Raw genomic sequence first — 21482 nt, 5'->3', positions numbered from 1 at the left:
TCCGCCAACGTGATTCTCTGTTTTGTCGGCGCCCCGGGGGTTTTCCGACGGCATGGGTCTGCCCCACAATGGGAAACCCCCATTGACCAGCTGGCGTAATGTGGGCCAGTCGGGGCAGAAATGTGACGGAGCAGAGAATCCAGCCAGGATGTTCTACAGCCTTTTTTCATTAACGTCAATAACTTTCCTATCTGGAAGGCCCAGAATTAGGAACAAAGGATCAAATTCTAAGACCCTGTCAAATATCCTCTCGAGCTCCTTAACTACACCAGACCAATAGAATTGAACCTTGACACAGATCCATACGCATGTTGAAGGACATGTTTAATGAAGAGAGATTGAGCAGTTTAGGCTTTCCGAAGAATGAGAAGAGATCTAATTGAGATATATAAGATGCTAAAGGTTGATAGGGTAGACGTGGAGCGGATGCTTCCCCTTGTTGGACTTTGTAGAACAAGAGCACATAGTTTTAGGCTTAGGGGTGGCAGATTTATAACCAAAATGGGGAGGAATTACTTAACTCAAAGGGTCATGAATCCCTACCCAGAATACAATGGACGTCAGAACACTAAATAAATTTAACATGGAGATGGATAGCTTTTAATTAATAGCGAGATGAAGGGTTATAGGGAACGGGCAGGAAGGTGGCGATGGGGCTGAGATGAGAACAGTTATGATTGTACTGAATGGCGGAGTGAGTTTAAGGGGCTGAATCCTGCTCATAGTTCTTATTGTAAGAAGTCTTACAACACCAGGTTAAAGTCCAAAAGGTTTGATTCAAACACGAGCTTTCGGAGCGCATCTCCTTCCTCCTTCACCTGAGGAAGGAGCTGCGCTCCGAAAGCTCGTGTTTGAATCAAACCTGTTGGACTTTAACCTGGTTGTTGTAAGACTTCTTACTGTGCTCACCCCAGTCCAACGCCGGCATCTCCACATCATAGTTCTTATGTTCTATATGTGCCCCAGCGTGGTCTCCTCACCTGGCTCAGGTTGCTCTTCACCTGGTGTAAACCAATGCTGGGAGTGGGGTGGTGAAGATACAGCGGGGAAGCCCGCTAATGACATGGTAATGTATTTAACTGAGGTTCCTGATCGTCCTGGGTGTGAACTACATTACATCACTGGCGGGAGAGCAGGGACCATCAGGTCGTGAGATCTCACCAGCGGAATCTGCCTATTTGGTCTCTCGCGAGATCTTATGTCGCCGGGGGTGCAAAATCCCAACCATGGACACTCACTGTCCCCTCATGGGTGACACACGGTCCCCTCACACAGGGTCACTCTGCCCCTCACACAGGGTCACTCTGACCCTCACACAGGGTCACGCTACTCCTCACACAGGGTCATGCTGACCCTCACAAAGGGTCACACTGCCCCTCACACAGGGTCGCGCTGACCCTCACACAGGGTCACGCTGCCTCTCACACAGGGTCACACTGCCCCTCACACAGGGTCACACTGCCCCTCACACAGGGTCACACTGCCCCTCACACAGGGTCACACTGCCTCTCACACAGGGTCACACTGCCTCTCACACAGGGTCACACTGCCCCTCACACAGGGTCACGCTGCCCCGCACACAGGGTCATGCTGACTATCACACAGGGTCACGCTGCCCCTCACACAAGGTCACGCTGCCCCTCACACAGGGTCACGCTGCCCCGCACACAGGGTCACACTGACCCTCACACAGGGTCACGCTGACCCTCACACAGGGTCACACTGCCTCTCACACAGGGTCACACTGCCCCTCACACAGGGCCACGCTGACCCTCACACAAGGTCACGCTGACCCTCACACTGGGTCACGCTGCCCCTCACACAGGGTCACGCTGCCCCTCACACAGGGTCACGCTGACCCTCACACAGGGTCACGCTGCCTCTCACACAGGGTCACGCTGCCTCTCACACAGGGTCACGCTGCCCCTCACACAGGGTCACGCTGACCCTCACACAAGGTCACGCTGCCCCTCACACAGGGTCACGCTGCCCCGCACACAGGGTCACTCTGCCTCTCACACAGGGTCACGCTGCCCCGCACACAGGGTCACGCTGACCCTCACACTAGGTCACGCTGACCCTCACACAGGGTCACACTGCCCCTCACACAGGATCACGCTGCCCCTCACACAGGGTCACACTGTCTCCTCACACAGGGTCACGCTGCCCCTCACACAGGGTCACACTGTCTCCTCACACAGATATACTGTCCCCTCACACTGACAGGATTGGCCCTTCAGGGCAGAGGTGACCACTGCCCTTCCCAGCACTGCCTGCCCTCCATAGAAAATAGAAGCAAGAGGAGACCATCTGCCCTTTGAGCCTGCTCCGCCATTCTTTATGATGGTGGCTGATCATCAAGTTCAATACCCTAATCTTGCCTTCCCTCCCATATCCCTTGATCCCTATAGCCTCAAGAGTTATATCTAAGTCCTTCTTGAAATTGCACAACATTTTTACCTCAACCTCTTTCTCTTTAATAATTTTAAAGAAAATTACTGAGGATGCTGGAATCATAAAGAAAATCAGGAAAAAAACCGGACAATCTCAACAGGTCTGACAGCATCTGTGCAGAAAGAAGGCCACTCATTAGCTCTGCTGCCCCTAGCAGTACCTGATGCACTTTGTTATTGTCACGGGTGCTGGTCCACTCACACACCCCCCATGGTTTTGAGCATCTCTATCGAAATTTTCTCTTGGTCTTCTCTCCAAGGACAACAGGCCCAACCTCTTCAACCTACCCTCCAGACCCTTCAGGCACAGCGCTGCCGTGGCTGGAAGAGGTACTGCAGCGACATGCCTAAGACCAGGGGTGGGAATTCTCCGGCCTCTCAGCTCCGGGAAACCCAAGGGTGAGGGTGCACTGCCACACACCCCAAACAAAAACGCAATATATGCAGGCTGAGTGAACCATTTGAAATTTGAGATTGCTAGATATTCGCTAAGAGATGTAGAAGCAAGTCAGGGAAGTGGAGAGAGGGGTCACGATACAGAACAGCCTTGCCTTCACTGAGTGGCAGAACGCTCTCAAGAGCTGAATGGCCTACTCCTGTTTCCAATTTTTACTTTTCCCTGACCTCTTGAGAGGTGCAATAATCTGAGAACCGTGTCTTATCATAATTGCCAAATCTATATTTCACTTTATCCCAGTTTCTCAGTGGTGTAACAGTGCATTTTCTAACCTTGTTCCGCAGCTCCTGGTTCCCCACAGAAAATTCTTAAGGCAGGAGATGGTGACTGAAGTGGTAAGAACTATTTCCAACTTTGCCATTCTTGTTTTTTTAAAAGGAATAAGGAACAGCTGAAGGGAAAGGCATTCAAGGAGATTAATTTTGTGGTTTGAAAATAAATTCATTAGGCAGGACCACCTTGGAGTGGAAGGAGGCATCTGTCTAGAGTAAAGAAGAAAGTAAACGATGGTGAAACTCCTGTACAGTGGAATAATATTTTTAAATATACTTTAGCGACAGCCCCAACCTCCTGAGACTTCCTGCCACTAGTTTTCAATCCCAGCTATTAGCAAGGCTGTCAATTTGGCCAGCTGATTGGCTAGAAATAGATCATTAATTGTCATGAAGTTCGGAAGGTCGGTGCCACCCGTTACCAGGTTATTCACTTGCTTTCCAACACCCACAGTGCCCTCCCCCAGCAACTCTGGCCCAGTTCCCCTGCCTGCAGACTGACAAACGTTGAGATCAAAGAGACAGTGCTCTCATCCTGAAGACATGGACATCAGTGACAGAAGACCAGCTTAATGTTTTTTTTTGTTTGAAATAATTTTTATTGAAAAATTTTGAATTTATACAACAATAACGCACCATAGTAAAATACCAAAAATAACAATAATATTAACAATCATAAATATTCGCCCCACCTCCATGAACAACACAGCATTTTAACAACAACGCAAATTAACACAATTTAAAGTTACAGAATAGACACTACAATAAGGAACAACCCCACCCCACCCCCGGGTTGCTGCTGCTATTGACCAAGGTACCTATATTTGAGCAAGGAAGTCCAGAAAAGGCTGCCATTGTTTATAGAACCCTTGTATTGATCCTCTCAGGGCAAATTTGACCCTTTCCAATTTTATAAATCCCGCCATGTCACTGATCCAGGTCTCCACGCTTGGGGGCCTTGCATCCTTCCACTGTAGCAGAATCCTTCATTGGGCTACTAGGGACGCAAAGGCCAGGACACCGGCCTCTTTCGCCTCCTGCACTCCCGGCTCTACCGCAACTCCAAAAATCGCGAGTCCCCACCCTGGTTTGACCCTGGATCCAACCACCCTCGACACCGTCCCCGCCACCCCCTTCCAGAATTCTTCCAGTGCTGGGCATGCCCAGAACATATGGGCGTGGTTCGCTGGACTCCCCGAACATCTGGTGCACCTGTCCTCACCCCCAAAGCACCTACTCATCCTAGTCCCGGACATGTGGGCCCGGTGCAGCACCTTAAATTGGATGAGACTAAGCCTCGCACATGAGGAGGAAGAGTTGACTCTCTCCAAGGCATCCGTCCAAGTCCCGTCCTCTATCTGCTCCCCAAGTTCCTCCTCCCATTTAGCCTTCAGCTCCTCCACTGACGACTCCTCCACCTCCTGCATTACCTTATAGACACCTTCCCCTCTCCGACCCACACCCCCGAAAGCACTCTGTCCATCATCCCCCGCGACGGCAGCAGAGGGAATCCCTCTACCTGTCGCCTAGCAAACGCCTTTACCTGCAAGTATCTGAACATATTCCCTTGGGGAAGGCCAAATTTATCTTCCAGTTCCCCCAGGCCCGCAAACCTCCCGCCAATAAACAGGTCCCTCAATTTGCTGATGCCCGCCCTTTGCCACCCGCTAAATCCCCCATCCTTGTTCCCCGGGATGAACCGATGGTTGCCACCCAGTGGAGCCTCCATCGAGCCCCCTGTTTCCTTCCGATGCCGGTTCCACTGTCCCCAGATTCTTAGGGTCGCCACCACCACCGGGATCGTGGTAAACCTTAGGGGAGAGCGGCAATGGTGCCGTTACCATGGCACCCAGGCTCGTACCTCTACATGACACCATCTCCATTCTTTTCCACGCCGCCCCTCCTCCCTCCATCACCCATTTACGCACCATTGAAGACCAGCTTAATGTTGATGATGTACAGGTGGATGAATCTAGCTGACTGATTGGCGACTCATTGGGAAAAAAATCAAGGATATTCCCATAAAGTTACAACTGCTTGAAACCATCTTGAAAAATCATGATTCTCCGAACGTCATCTGAAATGTGACGCCAAAATCATCTTGTCACACTCATTATTCCTGTTTTGCCATTTTTTCACACACAGAAAACCGTAAGCAGCAAGAAGGAACGCTCGCTCTTTCTGTTTACTGATCTCTTGATTTGCACTACTCTGAAACGTAAAACAGGCTCACTACGGCGGAGTTCTATGAGCTTGTGAGTATGCAGCCTCTCTTGAGCAGGAATGTTTACTTGAATGTTTCTTGTCGGCTAAGTGTTTTGCCTTTTGCTGGATTAAAAGGCTTGATGAAGTTAATCAAGACTTAAAATAATGCTATAGATATGGGCCAGAATTCTCCTTTGTTGGAATTTTCCAAAACAATGACAAAGAGCAACTTTCCTGTATGTGCTGAGAGTGGGCAAGGCAAAAGAATATCTATGCTATCATCCAAACTCTGGTTATCTTGCAGTGTGTATTTTGGGTTGATTTTCCAAGTATACAGTGCCTGTGACCTCCGAAAGGCACAGCTGGTGGGCCGGGTTCCCACCCCACAGCAGGTCACACTTTGCAAATCATCCCTTATTAATTCTAACATGTGTTAGAGTACTGTTACCTGGATCCTCGTACCTTAACCTATATTGTTCGGTTTAACAACCATTAACTCTTTTCATTCTAATAGATACACAGTGGGGAGTGTGATTGACACTGCAAGCAAGTACAAGTTCCTCTGGAAACTTCCTCTGGAAGACTTGGATATCGTAAAAGGTCTATGAAATGTTGCGGTATTGGTTGCCAGTAATATATCCTGCTAATATGTAATGCTTACTTATAAATATGAGTGTTCAAAAAGCTTTCTTAATATGTTCCCAATCCCTGAGGTGGCTGCAGGGAGCCAAAATTTGCCTGCGATAAGTAGACTAAGACGGACGAGAGAGACATAGGAACCGAGGGCGAGCTCAGGGAGAAAGATTGGACACTCAGGCCAGTTTTTTATTTTTGATACTAAAGGTTTACTGCTAATTCTGTTGTAAACAGGCGCACAAACCAACAGGGCAAGGGTTCACCAAGTGCCTTCTGAGATTTCCAAAGGATTCAGCAACCATTTGGAGTTTTTAATCTGATTGGAGTATCAGGCATCCGTGCAGTAGACAACAAATCAGTTGCTTCGCAGATCCAATATTCAAATCTAAAATAAACAGAAAATTCTGAAACCCAATTGAGCCAAAGTATAGAGGTTTTCAGTAAAACCGGTGGCCTTGCACATCGTGGTTAAACAATATGATCCCTCTCGTTAATGTCTCTGCTGTTTGTGTTGCTGGGTCTATGTCTCGCCCTATCTGCTTCTGTACTGTTTCCTCTTTTCTCTGCCTCACTATACTTTCTGTTTCTTTTCTCTCCTTTTCTGCATCTCCCTCCATCTTTTCCTTCTTTCCCTCCCTTGTGAATGCTGTGGGGCGAGGGCGTGGATCTTGGGCCGGAAATGTGGGGGTGCCTCCATCAAAAACCCCGTTCTGATTGGGGTGGATGCCCTTCCCTTCAGATCTCCCTCTCCCCTCGGCCTCTCTCCGAGACACCGATCGCATCCCCACCTCACTTGCTACCTCCTTGCCTCCTCGGCCCGGGACCCCTTACATTTACCTTTTCCTCTGCCAGTGCTCAGTAAAGCCTAAATTGGTTAATAACAATAATCGCTTATTATCACAGGTAGGCTTCAATGAAGTTACTGTGAAAAGCTCCTAGTCACCACATTCCGGCGCCTGTTCGGGGAGGCCGGTACGGGAATTGAACCCACGCTGTTGGAGTTGTTCTGCGTTACAAGTCAGCTGTTTAGACCACTGTGCTAAACCAGCCCCTAATGCGGGTTGCGGGGCAGTCAAAGTCTGTGCGGAGGTTTTCCCCGCTGACTCTTCAAATGGCAGGAGGCAATTCGGAAAATTCAGGCCTTTTTCTCTTGGTGAAACCTGATAGATTTCTTGTAAAGTTTACTATAAACTAAAGCTGGAACCTTCTCGAGGATAGGGGTTACATTATTATTGATCCTAAAGCTGGCGCAATGAACTTTCCACAAGCAGCACCATTAGGCTCTTATTAGGCTTTCTGTCAGTGGGAAACTCACATTTGCATCACAGCACACAAATACAGACTTAGACTTCCCGCATCTAGAGGCACATGAGGCGGACGAAGCACATGCTCATGTCTGTTTTCCATAGCTAGTTTCTGATGGAACTGATCACTCGCCAGGTACTATAGCTTGAGGGGTCCTTCTCTACATCAAGCATGCCTGACCAGGAGTCTCTCCTGCTTCCTTTGGCACAGGCATGTTGGAAGGATTTGCAGGTTGACAAATAACCTGCTTTGCCGCGTTATGGACCAACCTTCCAAGATCATCAATTTCTGGAGCTTCTCGGAGCTTCTGGCTCGTGGGCAGGGGCTCGCCGGATTCCTGGGCTGGGGGCTTATCTTGCGAGGAAAGGTTTGGCAGATGGGGCCTGCACATTGGAGTAGAGAGGTGATCTTCTTGGGACGTATATGGGGACTTGACAGGGTGGATGAGGAAAGTATGTTTCCCCCCGTGGGCGAGATTGGAATTCGGGGACACAGTTTAATAATAAGGGGCCTCCCATTAACGACAGAGATATGAAGAATTTGTTACTCTCAAAGGGTCATGAATCTTTGGAACTCTCCCGCAGGGCCATTTAATATTGTTAAGGCAGAGATAGACAGATTATTGACTAACAAGGGAATCAAAGGTTATTGAGGGGAGGCGGAACGTGCAGTTGAGGCCAGTATCACATCATGAATGACCTTATTGAATGACAGAGCAGCTCAAGGGACTGAATGGCCTAATCTTGTTTGGTGTACGACCCACTGCACAACCATATCTATCCACACAAGTACACATGTATCATAAAGCAAATTGACTCAAAGCTCAGACAGCACGGTAGCATTGTGGATAGCATAATTGCTTCAAAGCTCCAGGGTCCCAGGTTCAATTCCGGCCTGAGTCACTGTCTGTGCGGAGTCTGCACATCCTCCCTGTGTGTGCGTGGGTTTCCTCCGGGTGCTCCGGTTTCCTCCCACAGTCCAAAGGTGTGCAGGTTAGGTGGATTGGTCATGATAAATTGCCCTTAGTGTCCAAAATTGCCCTTAGTGTTGGGTGGGGTTACTGGGTTATGGGGTTAGGGTGGAGGTGTTGACCTTGGGTAGGGTGCTCTTTCCAAGAGTGCAGACTCGATGGGCCGAATGGCCTCCTTCTGCATTGTAAATTCTATGATCTAAATGCTATCTCCCTTACCTCAATTTGCAAGTTATGAACATATTATCAAACAGGGTAGCACGATGGCGCAGTGGTTAGCACTGCTGCCTCATGGCGGCAGGTCCCAGGTTCGATCCCGGCTCTGGGTCACTGTCCGTGTGGAGTTTGCACATTCTCCCCGTGTTTGCGTGGGTTTCACCCCCACAACCCAAAGGATGTGCAGGCTAGGTGGATTGGCCACGCTAAATTGCCCCTTAATTGTAAAAAATGAATTGGGTACTCTAAATTTTTTTATTTTATTTAGCTTTGTCAGGAGTAACAGGAGCAAACTTCCCAGTTACCCCAATGACAGAACAAAACAGGCCAGCTGGTTTCTAAGGCATCTTTGGAGTCACAGAGGTATTATGTCAAGATTTCCCAAGATCTTTCCAGACAGGTGTTTAGAAACATTCCTAGCTCGAAAGAACCTTATTCACCCACTCCCATTAGAGGCACAAAAAGTGCTTGAATTAACCGAGTCCATTTTAATTTGTCTATCTGCCCAACTCATTAAATCTGGCATCATGATATTGTTCATTAATTCAAATTGAACTGGAGACATAGATCATGTCAAGAACTAATGCCACATATTGAAATAGCGAGGCATCTGGATAGAAATTGTCCCATTGGGCAGACGCAGCATGGGTTCATAAAGGGCAGGTCGTGCCTAACTAATTTAGTGGAATGTTTTGAGGACATTACCAGTGCAGTGGATAACGGGGAGCCAATAGATGTGGTATATCTGGATTTCCAGAAAGCTTTTGACAAGGTACCACACAAAAGGCTGCTGCATAAGATAAAGATGCATGGCATTAAGGATAAAGTAGTAGCATGGATAGAGGATTGGTTAATGAATAGAAAGCAAAGAGTGGGGATTAATGGGTGTTTCTCTGGTTGGCAATCAGTAGCTAGTGGTGTCCCTCAGGGATCCGTGTTGGGCCCACAATTGTTCACAATTTACATAGATGATTTGGAGTTGGGGACCAAGGGCAATGTGTCCAAGTTTGCAGATGACACTAAGATGAGTGGTAAAGCGAAAAGTGCAGAGGATACTGGAAGTCTGCAGAGGGATTTGGATAGGTTAAGTCAATGGGCTAGGGTCTGGCAGATGGAATACAATGTTGACAAATGTGAGGTTATCCATTTTGGTAGGAATAACAGCAAACGGGATTATTATTTAAACAATAAAATATTAAAGCATGCTGCTGTGCAGAGAGACCTGGGTGTGCTAGTGCATGAGTCACAGAAAGTTGGTTTACAGGTGCAACAGGTGATTAAGAAGGCAAATGGAATTTTGTCCTTCATTGCTAGAAGGATGGAGTTTAAGACTAGGGAAGTTATGCTGCAATTGTATAAGGTGTTAGTGAGGCCACACCTGGAGTATTGTGTTCAGTTTTGGTCTCCTTACTTGAGAAAGGACGTACTGGCACTGGAGGGTGTGAAGAGGAGATTCACTAGGTTAATCCCAGAGTTGAAGGGGTTGGATTACAAGGAGAGGTTGAGTAGACTGGGACTGTACTCGTTGGAATTTAGAAGGATGAGGGGGGTCTTATAGAAACATATAAAAGTATGAAGGGAATAGATAGGATAGATGCGGGCAGGTTGTTTCCACTGACGGGTGAAAGCAGAGCTAGGGGGCATAGCCTCAAAATAAGGGGAAGTAGATTTAGGACTGAATTTAGGAGGAACCTCTTCACCCAAAGGGTTGTGAATCTATGAAATTCCTTGCCCAGTGAAGCAGTTGAGGCTCCTTCATTAAATGTTTTTAAGGTAAAGATAGATAGTTTTTTGAAGAATAAAGGGATTAAGGGTTATGGTGTTCAGGCCGGAAAGTGGAGCTGAGTCCGCAAAAGATCAGCCATGATCTCATTGAATGGTGGAGCCGGCTCGAGGGGCCAGATGGCCTACTCCTGCTCCTAGTTCTTATGTTCTTATGTTGTTTATCTATTTGCACATTTACCAAGAAATGTTTCTGATACAATTAAGACTTACTCATTTGTTTCCAATTTTTTTTTGGTGAATTTGTTTGGCATTACTTATCTTAAGTAATGGTGGTGCAGTGGTTAGCACTGCTGCCTATGGCGCTGAGGACCAGGGTTCGAGTCCCAGCCCTGGGTCACTGTCCGTGTGAATTTTGCACATTCTCCCCATGTTTGTGTGGGTTTCACCCCGACAATCCAAAGGATGTGCAGGGTAGGTCGATTGGCCATGCTAAATTGCCCCTTAATTGGAAAAAAATAATTGGGTACTCTAAATTTATTTTTAAAAAAGAAAGGAGACTTATCTTGAGAGGTTTAGCTTCCTTTTCCAACGTAAAATTGCTGTAGATCCTTGAATAACCCATGGGCACGGGTTTCAGAGCTATTGACAAACAAGTGTAACATTGAAGTATACCAATTTGAAGGCAATAGCATCCTGTTGTGCTCATGGGTGATGTTCAGTGGGTTTTGGAGCCTTTTCATGTAATAAATAAATGGAATTGACTCATAGGCCAGATTGTACTGGATTGGTACTCATATACTATAATAATAATAATAATAATGTTTTATTGTCACAAGCAGGTTTACATTACACTGCAGTGAAGTTACTGTGAAAAGCCCCTAGTCGCCACATTCCTGCGCCCATTCGGGTACACATATTATAAAGCAATGATTAGATTCTGTCTTTCACTGCCTTCATTGGTTGCAAAGAATTTCCTACAGACCTCCGCTTTCCTTCCACAATGGCCTCTTGTGAACTCCCCCACTTTATTCACCCATCAGTGGTCGCTATGCCTTCAGCCATCTCGACCCTAAGCCATGGAATTGTCCTCCGCCTCCCATTTCTCTCGAGTTCCTCCTTTAAAATGCTGCTCAACCTTTTGATCACAATGCCTGAAATGGCTCTTTCATAGAAACATAGAACCCTGCAGTGCAGAAGGAGGCCCTTTGGCCCATTGAGTTAGCGCTGACCCTCCGAAAGAGCACCCTACCTAGGCCTAGTCTCCCTTCCTACCCCTGCAACCACGTAACCTAACCTGCACACCACTAAGGGGCAATTTAGCATGGCCAATCCATGGCCGACCTGCACATCTTTGAACTGTGGGAGGAAATCAGAGTGCCCGGAGGAAACCCACGGAGACACGGGGAGAACATGCAAACTCCACACCCAAGGTCAGAATCAAACCTGGGTCCCTGGCGCTGTGGGGCAGCAGTGCCAACCACTGTGCCTCCATGCCGCTTCTTCAGCTTGCCATCAGCTTTTGTCCGATAATGATCCTATGAAACTTTTGGGGACAGTTTACCGTGTTAAAGATGGCACATAATACTCTCATTCTAATTCTGATTTGAATCTGCTCTGTGTGTTGTAGGGACATCCCAAGCCACAAACCGGGAAAACATCCAGAAGACTCTCAATCGACTGGAGGAAGATTTCAGTATCTTGAGTCAGATTAGCACATTGGCAGAGACACTCAGCATTTCACATCAGGTACGGGGACTGATGGCATGTAAATGGTGACTTTCTAAAGAGATGATCTAAAATGAATTTATAAGCCAGAATCTACAGGTTCCTTACTGGACTGGTGAATTCTCTTCATAGGCATGGCACAATGACAGTGACTTTTATCTAACTGATCATAAACCTCCCCATCAGTGCTACCATCACAGCCAGAAAGAAATAGAACTTCCACTGTGAGGGTAGTATAAGGTTGGGGGTTTCTTTTATTGCTTGTATTCAAGCTATACAATTCCCATTATAAAACCACAACAAGTTGCAGCAACTTATAGTTAACAGTGCAAACGGCTGATTGAAGCTGCCTGAACTCCTAACTTTGCAGCTGCCTCTTGTAATCACTTTGCCTGAAATTAGAGGAGCTTTGAAATGACTGGAAAAGCCAGAATACATTTTAACTCGGGCCTTTGCAATTGCCTTCCGTAGTTGGCGCAATTTGCCCGATGTAGGTGGCTGTCCGTGATGCGCATGGGCGCTGTAACTGGTGGGGGAATGCCAAGTCAAGCTGTCCCCATCTACCGTCGGATGGGATCTGGAAGAGGGATAGCTCTTTCAAATAGAAGCAAAGGGTGCCACTGCAGAAAGCTTTCATGGTACTGGATCCTTGCATGCTGCTGGAGGAGACATCGGTAACATGAGGCAGCCTACAGTGCACACTTATCATTTTCTGTATGGAAGGGAGGTATCAGCTGGACAGAGCACATATTTCACTGGGCGGTAGGGTTCACTTGAGTTCATGGCTTTGCACGTGGGCATCAGAGCTCCTTATATCCTTTATGTCTACGTGACAGCCCTTGCACTCAATTCAAGTGATGTCTGACTGCTGAAGTACCAATGGCGATATCCTTGACTGCATTGGAATAACCATTTTCACAGTACTGAGTCAAATTTTGTTGCTTAATGCCAGTTTCCTAATTCACAAATAAGCAGAATATGCATTCTCCTTTCCTCTCGCCAGAGCCTGGACGACGTGATTAAGGACCTGATGGCATCTGTGAATCGGGAGCTCTCTGAGAAGCAGTCAATCGCAGTCAGCACAATGTTTCCACTCACAAAAGTTGAACTAACAGCCGCAACAGCTGATGGAAGTGAAACATTCATCTTTGAATTCAGTAGTATTGACGCACGAGCTGGTTTTGAACAGACATTTGAGGAGACCAAGAAGAAATTAGGTAAAATGTGCAAACAATATTCAAAATAATATGCATTGGGGAAAAGACCTTGTTTTAATTAATTTAATAATCTTTATTGTCACAAGTAGGCTTACATTAACACTGCAATGAAGAACAAACAGAGTTGTTATCTCTGGGTTGTTGCCCGTGCCACGTGATAGTGAGATGAGGAATAGGGAGAGAGAGCAATTAAACACGTGGCTACAGGGATGGTGCAGGCGGGAGGGATTCAGATTTCTGGATAACTGGGGCTCTTTCTGGGGAAGGTGGGACCTCTATAGACAGGATGGTCTACATCTGAACCTGAGGGGCACCAATATCCTGGGGGGGAGATTTGTTAGTGCTCTTTGGGGGGGTTTAAACTAATTCAGCAGAAGCATGGGAACCTGGATTGTAGTTTTGGGGTACGGGAGATTGAGAGTATAGAGGTCAGGAGCACAGATTTGACTTCGCAGGAGGGTACCAGTGTTCAGGTAGGTGGTTTGAAGTGTGTCTACTTCAATGCCAGGAGTATACGAAATAAGGTAGGGGAACTGGCAGCATGGGTTGGTACCTGGGACTTCGATGTTGTGGCCATTTCAGAGACATGGATAGAGCAGGGACAGGAATGGTTGTTGCAGGTTCCGGGGTTTAGGTGTTTTAGTAAGCTCAGAGAAGGGGGCAAAAGAGGGGGAGGTGTGGCGCTGCTAGTCAAGGACAGTATTACGGTGGCGGAAAGGATGCTAGATGGGGACTCTTCTTCTGAGGTAGTATGGGCTGAGGTTAGAAACAGGAAAGGAGAGGTCACCCTGTTGGGAGTTTTCTATAGGCCACCTAATAGTTCTAGGGATGTAGAGGAAAGGATGGCGAAGATGATTCTGGAAAAGAGCGAAAGTAACAGGGTAGTTGTTATGGGAGACTTTAACTTTCCAAATATTGACTGGAAAAGATATAGTTCGAGTACATTAGATGGGTCATTCTTTGTACAATGTGTGCAGGAGGGTTTCCTGACACAATATGTTGACAGGCCAACAAGAGGCGAGGCCACATTGGATTTGGTTTTGGGTAATGAACCAGGCCAGGTGTTAGATCTGGAGGTAGGTGAGCACTTTGGAAACAGTGACCACAATTCGGTGACCTTTACGTTAGTGATGGAAAGGGATAAGTATACCCCGCAGGGCAAGAGTTATAGCTGGGGGAAGGGCAATTATGATGCCATTAGACATGACTTAGGATGTGTTGGTTGGAGAAGTAGGCTGCAAGGGTTCGGCACACTGGATATGTGGAGCTTGTTCAAGGAACAGCTATTGCATGTTCTTGATAAGTACGTACCAGTCAGGCAGGGAGGAAGGGGTCGAGCGAGGGAACCGTGGTTTACCAAAGAAGTGGAATCTCTTGTTAAGAGGAAGAAGGAGGCCTATGTGAAGATGAGGCGTGAAGTTTCAGTTGGGGCGCTTGATAGTTACAAGGAAGCGAGGAAGGATCTAATGAGAGAGCTGAGACGAGCAAGGAGGGGACATGAGAAGTCTTTGGCAGGTAGGATCAAGGAAAACCCAAAAGCTTTCTATAGGTATGTCAGGAATAAAAGAATGACTAGGGTAAGAGTAGGGCCAGTCAAGGACAGTGGTGGGAAGTTGTGTGTGGAGGCTGAGGAGATAAGCGAGATACTAAATGAATATTTTTCGTCAGTATTCACTCAAGAAAAAGATAATACTGTGGAGGAGAATGCTGAGACCCAGGCTATTAGAATAGATGGCATTGAGGTGCGTAGGGAAGAAGTGTTGGCAATTTTGGACAATGTGAAAATAGATAAGCCCCCGGGGCCGGATGGGATTTATCCTAGGATTCTCTGGGAAGCCAGGGAAGAGATTGCTGAGCCTTTGGCTTTGATTTTTAGGTCATCATTGGCTACAGGAATAGTGCCAGAGGACTGGAGGATAGCAAATGTGGTCCCTTTGTTCAAGAAGGGGAGTAGAGATAACCCCGGTAACTATAGGCCGGTGAGCCTAACGTCTGTGGTGGGTAAAGTCTTGGAGAGGATTATAAAAGATACGATTTATAATCATCTAGATAGGAATAATATGATTAGGGACAGTCAGCATGGTTTTGTGAAGGGTAGGTCATGCCTCACAAACCTTATCGAGTTCTTTGAGACGGTGACTGAACAGGTAGACGAGGGTAGAGCAGTTGATGTGGTGTATATGGATTTCAGTAAAGCATTTGATAAGGTTCCCCACGGTCGGCTATTGCAGAAAATACGGAGGCTGGGGATTGAGGGTGATTTAGAGATGTGGATCAGAAATTGGCTAGTTGAAAGAAGACAGAGAGTGGTAGTTGATGGGAAATGTTCAGAATGGAGTTCAGTTACGAGTGGCGTACCACAAGGATCTGTTCTGGGGCCGTTGCTGTTTGTCATTTTTATAAATGACCTAGAGGAGGGCGCAGAAGGATGGGTGAGTAAATTTGCAGACGACACTAAAGTCGGTGGAGTTGTAGACAGTGCGGAAGGATGTTACAGGTTACAGAGGGACATAGATAAGCTGCAGAGCTGGGCTGAGAGGTGGCAAATGGAGTTTAATGTGGAGAAGTGTGAGGTGATTCACTTTGGAAAGAATAACAGAAATGCGGAATATTTGGCTAATGGTAAAATTCTTGGTAGTGTGGATGAGCAGAGGGATCTCGGTGTCCATGTACATAGATCCCTGAAAGTTGCCACCCAGGTTGATAGGGTTGTGAAGAAGGCCTATGGTGTCTTGGCCTTTATTGGTAGAGGGATTGAGTTCCGGAGCCATGAGGTCATGTTGCAGTTGTACAAAACTCTAGTACGGCCGCATTTGGAATATTGCGTACAGTTCTGGTCGCCTCATTATAGGAAGGACGTGGAAGCTTTGGAACGGGTGCAGAGGAGATTTACCAGGATGTTGCCTGGTATGGAGGGAAGATCTTATGAGGAAAGGCTGATGGACTTGAGGTTGTTTTCGTTAGAGAGAAGAAGGTTAAGAGGCATACAAAATGATCAGAGGGTTAGATAGGGTGGACAGCGAGAGCCTTCTCCCGCGGATGGAGGTGGCTAGCACGAGGGGACATAGCCTTAAATTGAGGGGTAATAGATATAGGACAGAGGTCAGAGGTGGGTTTTTTACGCAAAGAGTGGTGAGGCCGTGGAATGCCCTACCTGCAACAGTAGTGAACTCGCCAACATTGAGGGCATTAAAAAATTTATTGGATAAGCATATGGATGATAAGGGCATAGTGTGGGTTAGATGGCCTTTAGATTTTTTCCATGTCGGTGCAACATCGAGGGCCGAAGGGCCTGTACTGCGCTGTATCGTTCTATGTTCTATGTTCTATGTACTGTGAAAAGCCCCTAGTCGCCACATTCCGACGCTTGTTCGGGTACACGGAGGGAGAATTCAGAATGTCCAAATTACCTAACAGCACATCTTTTAGGATTTGTGGGAGGAAACTGGAGCACCCGGAGGAAACACACGCAGACACGGGGAGAACGTGCAGACTCCACACAGACGGTGACCCAAGCCAGGAATCGAACCTGGGACCCTGAAGCTGTGAAGCAACAGTGCTAACCACTATACTACCGTGCTGCCCCTATTAGTGTTTTCTTTAAATTGTTACTTGACAGATTAGCTTAAATATATATTCAGCTTTCTCTGGATTATTTCTTTCTCCTGCGTAGCTGATAAAATTTTATGTGAAAGAAAATAAGTGGCACCTAAATCCGTCTCAAGTATTGGGAAATATTTTTGGTGAGTTTTATAAATATTTGAGGGGCGCTTCTCTCTTTATTGATAACTGTCAGCCAAGGCCTATTCGGTTGCACTCTTGTCTCTTGAGTCTCAAGGCTCTGGCTCCAGAACTTGAGCTCAGAAATCAAGGCTGAGATTTCAGTGCAGTACTGAGGGAATTCCGCAATGTCGGAGGTGACATGCTAAACCAAGGCCCCATCTACTTGCGCGGCTGGATGTGAAAGAACCCATGGCACCATTTTGAAGCATCCCCCAATCAGCACATTTTTGTTTTCCTTGTTCGTTCATGGGATGTGGGCATCGCTAGCTGGGCCAGCATTTATTGCCCTTCCCTGAGGGCATTTAAGAGTTAACCACAATGCTGTGGATCTGGAGTCACACGTAGGCCAGACCAGGTGAGGACGGTAGATTTACTTCCCTAAAGGACATTAGTGAACCAGATGGGATTTTACGACATTCGACAATAGTTTCATGTTCATCATTAGACTTTTAATTTCTGATTTTTAATTGAATTCAAATTTCACCATCTGCCATGGCGGGATTCGAACCCAGGTCCCCAGAGCATGACTTTGGGTCTCTGGATTACTAGTGCAGCGACAATACCACTTTGTTACTGCCTCCCCCAATGGCACAGTGGTTATCACCTTATAGTGTCAGGGACCCTGGTTCAATTCCTGCCTTGGGTGACTGTGCGGAGTCTGTACTTTCTCCCCCTGTCTGCACGGGTTTCCTCCGGATGCCCTGGTCTCCTCCCACGGCCCAAAGATGTGCAGGTTAGGTGGATTGGCAATGCTAAATAGCCCAAAAGGTTAGGTGGGGTTACGGGGATAGGGTGTTGGCCTAGGTAGGCTGCTATTTCAGAGGGTCGGTGCAGATTTGATGGGCCAAATGGCCTCTTTGCACTGTAAGGATTCTATAAACATCACAAAAAGCAGATTTTCTGGTCATTATCACGTTGCTGTTTGTGAGAGCTACTACTGTGTACCAATTGGTAGCCACGGCCGGATTCTCCAAGCCTGCGCCAGGTCGGAGAATCGCCGGGGGGACGGGAGAATCCCGCCACGCCACTCCGACTCCGGGCGGCCGATTCTCCAGTGACCAGAGAATCAGCACCAATCGCGCCTGCGTAGTCGCCACGGCACCAGTCGGGGGCTGCTGAAATAGGCCCCCGCAGTGATTCCCCGCGTGCGACAGGCCAAACTCCTGCCGAGTTCAGCCGAGTCCCGCAGGCGTGGTTCACACCTGGCGGCGAATGTGGACGTCCTGGTTTGGGGGGGGGGGGTGCGCAGGGGATCTGACTCCGGGGGGGAGGCCTCCAAGGGGTCCAGGCCCGTGATCGGGGGCTTCCGATCGATGGGCGGTCGCAATTTGGAGGGGGCCTACCTCTTGCCGGGCGGGCCCGCTGTTCAGTCGGCGACATGTTGCTCCGCGCCGGCGCGGGGACGGCCGTGGCGCGCATGAGCCGGCCGTGTAGGGCTGGCTTTCGGCACCAGAGCAGCATACAGCACTCTGTGCACTGCTCCGGCGCCATTCTAGCCCCCGAAGAAGAGGAGAATTACAGAGCCTGGAGGCCTGTTGACGCCGGCGTCGTTCGCGCCGGTTTTGACGCCGGTGCAATACTTGCCCGTGGTATCAGTGAATCCCAGTCCACGTTTCCAACATTGCAGAGCAATTACACTTCATGAATTACTTCATTGGCTGTGAAGCATTGTGAGACAGCCAGTGGCATTATGTGAATGCAAGTTTTTCTTGTTTTAAAAAAAATAAATTTAGAGTATCCAAGGGGCAATTTAGAGTGGCCAATCCACCTACCCGGCATATCTTTTGGGTTGTGGGGGCGAAACCCACGCAAACACGGGGAGAATGTGCAGACTCCACACGGACAGTGGCCCAGAGCTGAGAACGAACCTGGGACCTTGGCGCCGTGAGGCAACCGTGCTAACCAGTTGCGCCACTTTGATGCCCTTTCTTTTTTGTTTTAACAAAGTGATTAACTTCCATTCAGCTTTAAACAGGTTAACAACTTTGTTACAATCCCACACAGAGGAATTTCTATCAAGTTGTTGTTGTAAACACCAATCCAATGTCAGGAGGTTAATCCCGTGCCAGTTCAAACCTGTACAGAAGCTGAATTATCCTGATCTATCCTAGGTGCCCGTATTGCAGGCAGGCAAGTAAACCAACAGCTTTGTTGATAGGATCCAACGTGGTTGGTGAAACCAAAACCAAGACTCGGTGCTCTTTTTTGAGAGAGTTTATTGACTTGTCCAATCTCACGGCTCTCCTCCCACACAGCCCAGTGTCCCAGCTATCCCCTATTTATGTGCTCTTTCGACAACCCATGGAAAAAACAAATCAATAAATTGACACACATGATAGTCCTTAAAGGGGCATTGTCCCCTATTCATATCTCTTTTGAAGAACAATTAAAAAGATTCGTAAAGCAAAATAAGTAAAGCCTGAGGGGGAGGAGCTGCGGGGCTGTGACTAAAACAAAGCATCATGGGAAATGTAGAAAACCAAACCAAAATGGTGCCTCTGGGGGCTAATGCTGCCCCCTAGTCTGCGTGGTGCCCGCTGTTCAGGGAAGGCTCCCCTATTTATTTATTTTTTGGTAAAACAAAAGTCAATTAAAAGATCAAAACTGAGAGAGGGTGATAGTCCCTGGTGGAGCATTGTATCAAAAACTAAAAAGTTGAAGGAAACTTAACTAATTAAACTAAAATATTATTTCCAGGGCTGATGATGCACCCTCATCCTCACCTATGTACACTCTCAAGAATACAAAACATATTTTTTTTATTTTTATATTACTTTTTAATTTAAAGTACCCAATTAATTTTTTTTCCCAATGAAGGGGCAATTCAGCATGTCCAATCCACCTACCCTGAACATCTTTGGGTTGTGGGGGTGAGACCCACGCAGACCCGGGGAGAATGTGCACACTCCACACGGACAGTGACCCGGGACCGGGATTGAATCCGAGCCCTCGGCATCGTGAGGCAACAGGGCTAACCACTGTGCCACCTCGAATAATCACAAATAAGCAAATAAGGTTTGATAGCCCCTGGTGGGGCCTACACACATATACTCTTAAATAGGACCATAACTATCAATAAATTAGACAAAAGGGACAGGAATGCCAGTCCCCATTGGGACTGTAACAAAAACAAAACATCACAGGAAACCGAACTAACTAAACCAGAAGATAATTCCTGGAGATGATGATGCACCCCAGTCACCTGGAACTTTTCCCCGAATTAAACTCTTTTAATATAAACAAAATAAATCAATAAATTAAACAAGAAATGAGAGGGGATGACAGCCGCTGGTGGGGCTACTGTAACTAAAACATAATGTCAAGGGGAATTTAACTAACAAAACCAAAATCTCATTTCCTGGGGTGATGATAATTCTAATAAACAAATGAGCAAAAGTAAACAAATAAGCAAAAGGGTGGGTGGGGGAAGAGGTGAAAGCCCCTGTTGGGGACTCCCCTATTGACATTAACAAACCTGTGATTGGTAAGACATTAACATGCTTTGCTCCATTTTCCTGTGCAGAGAAGACTACCTAACATATTGGCACTTGGTTGGAAACTGGAAACGGTGACGTGTGTTCATTCAGGATGAAGCATTACATTATACCATGGCAGCAATAACGAATACACATCATAGTAAAGTGAGATGGTACAGACCATTCCACAATGTATCTCTGTTTACTGCTTGTTGCTATGTGAAGTTCTTTGAAGTGCTTTTAACTGTTACACTGATTACATCATGCTGAAGTCAGACCCTTTGACAAAGGGTAATCTGGACTCGAAACGTTAGCTCTCTTCTCTCCCTACAGATGCTGCCAGACCTGCTGAGATTTTCCAGCGTCTTCTTTTTGGTTTCTTTTTGGATGCTGAAGTCAGAGATGGTTTCAGCTTACCCTTTCATTCAGATCCGCCTTGATTGTAATCAATGACAGAACAGACTTGATGTTCTTGCTACGTTGTGCGGAGGGCATGGCCATGTAGCAGCCTAGGAGGTACGGCTCAGGCCTTGTACCGTGATAGTGCATAGGAACAGCACAATTACCTATCCAAAACTGTCTGCGCTCACTTCTGAGGTGAGAATTTGAGGTGCCAGCAACAGCAAGTTGCATTTACGTAGCACCTTTAGCACAATGCAATGTCCCACGGTTCTTCACAGAAGCATTACAACGCAAACTGTGACGCCAAGGAGACAATAAGGCAGATGATCAAAAGCTTGGCCAAAAAAGGCAGATTTAAAAGATCATCTTAAAGGAAGAGAGAAAGAGTTAGAGATGTGGTCAGTTTAGGGAGGGAATTTCAGAGTGTTAGATCCTTGGCGCTGAATGCACACCGCCTGTAATGGATCAATTAAAAATCAGGGTGGGCAGGAGACTAAAATTAGATGGGTACAGACATCTGGGAGAGTTGTTGGACTGGAGGAGATTACTGAATTAGGGAGGAGTGAGACCATGAACCATGGATTTGAAAACAAGGGCTAGAATTTAAAATGACCGAGAACTTTGGAGCTCATGGGGTAGA

The 21482-nt window shown here is 47.1% G+C and overlaps 1 protein-coding gene across 1 annotated transcript in view; it reads left to right on the top strand.

Moving 5' to 3' along the window:
• LOC119977696 (rho guanine nucleotide exchange factor 17-like) overlaps nucleotides 1–21482 on the top strand; it is a 502702-nt gene that overhangs the window by 419797 nt on the left and 61423 nt on the right. Inside the window, exons 7-11 of the mRNA XM_038818879.1 lie at nucleotides 3195–3245; nucleotides 5328–5437; nucleotides 5902–5987; nucleotides 11867–11985; nucleotides 12968–13181. Coding sequence (XP_038674807.1) covers nucleotides 3195–3245; nucleotides 5328–5437; nucleotides 5902–5987; nucleotides 11867–11985; nucleotides 12968–13181 — 580 coding nt within the window. The remainder of the gene's footprint in view (nucleotides 1–3194; nucleotides 3246–5327; nucleotides 5438–5901; nucleotides 5988–11866; nucleotides 11986–12967; nucleotides 13182–21482) is intronic.

The sequence above is a fragment of the Scyliorhinus canicula genome, chromosome 14 (genome assembly GCF_902713615.1).
Source record: "Scyliorhinus canicula chromosome 14, sScyCan1.1, whole genome shotgun sequence".
NCBI classification, from domain to species: domain Eukaryota; kingdom Metazoa; phylum Chordata; class Chondrichthyes; order Carcharhiniformes; family Scyliorhinidae; genus Scyliorhinus; species Scyliorhinus canicula.
This window is presented reverse-complemented; position numbering and strand designations above follow the sequence as displayed.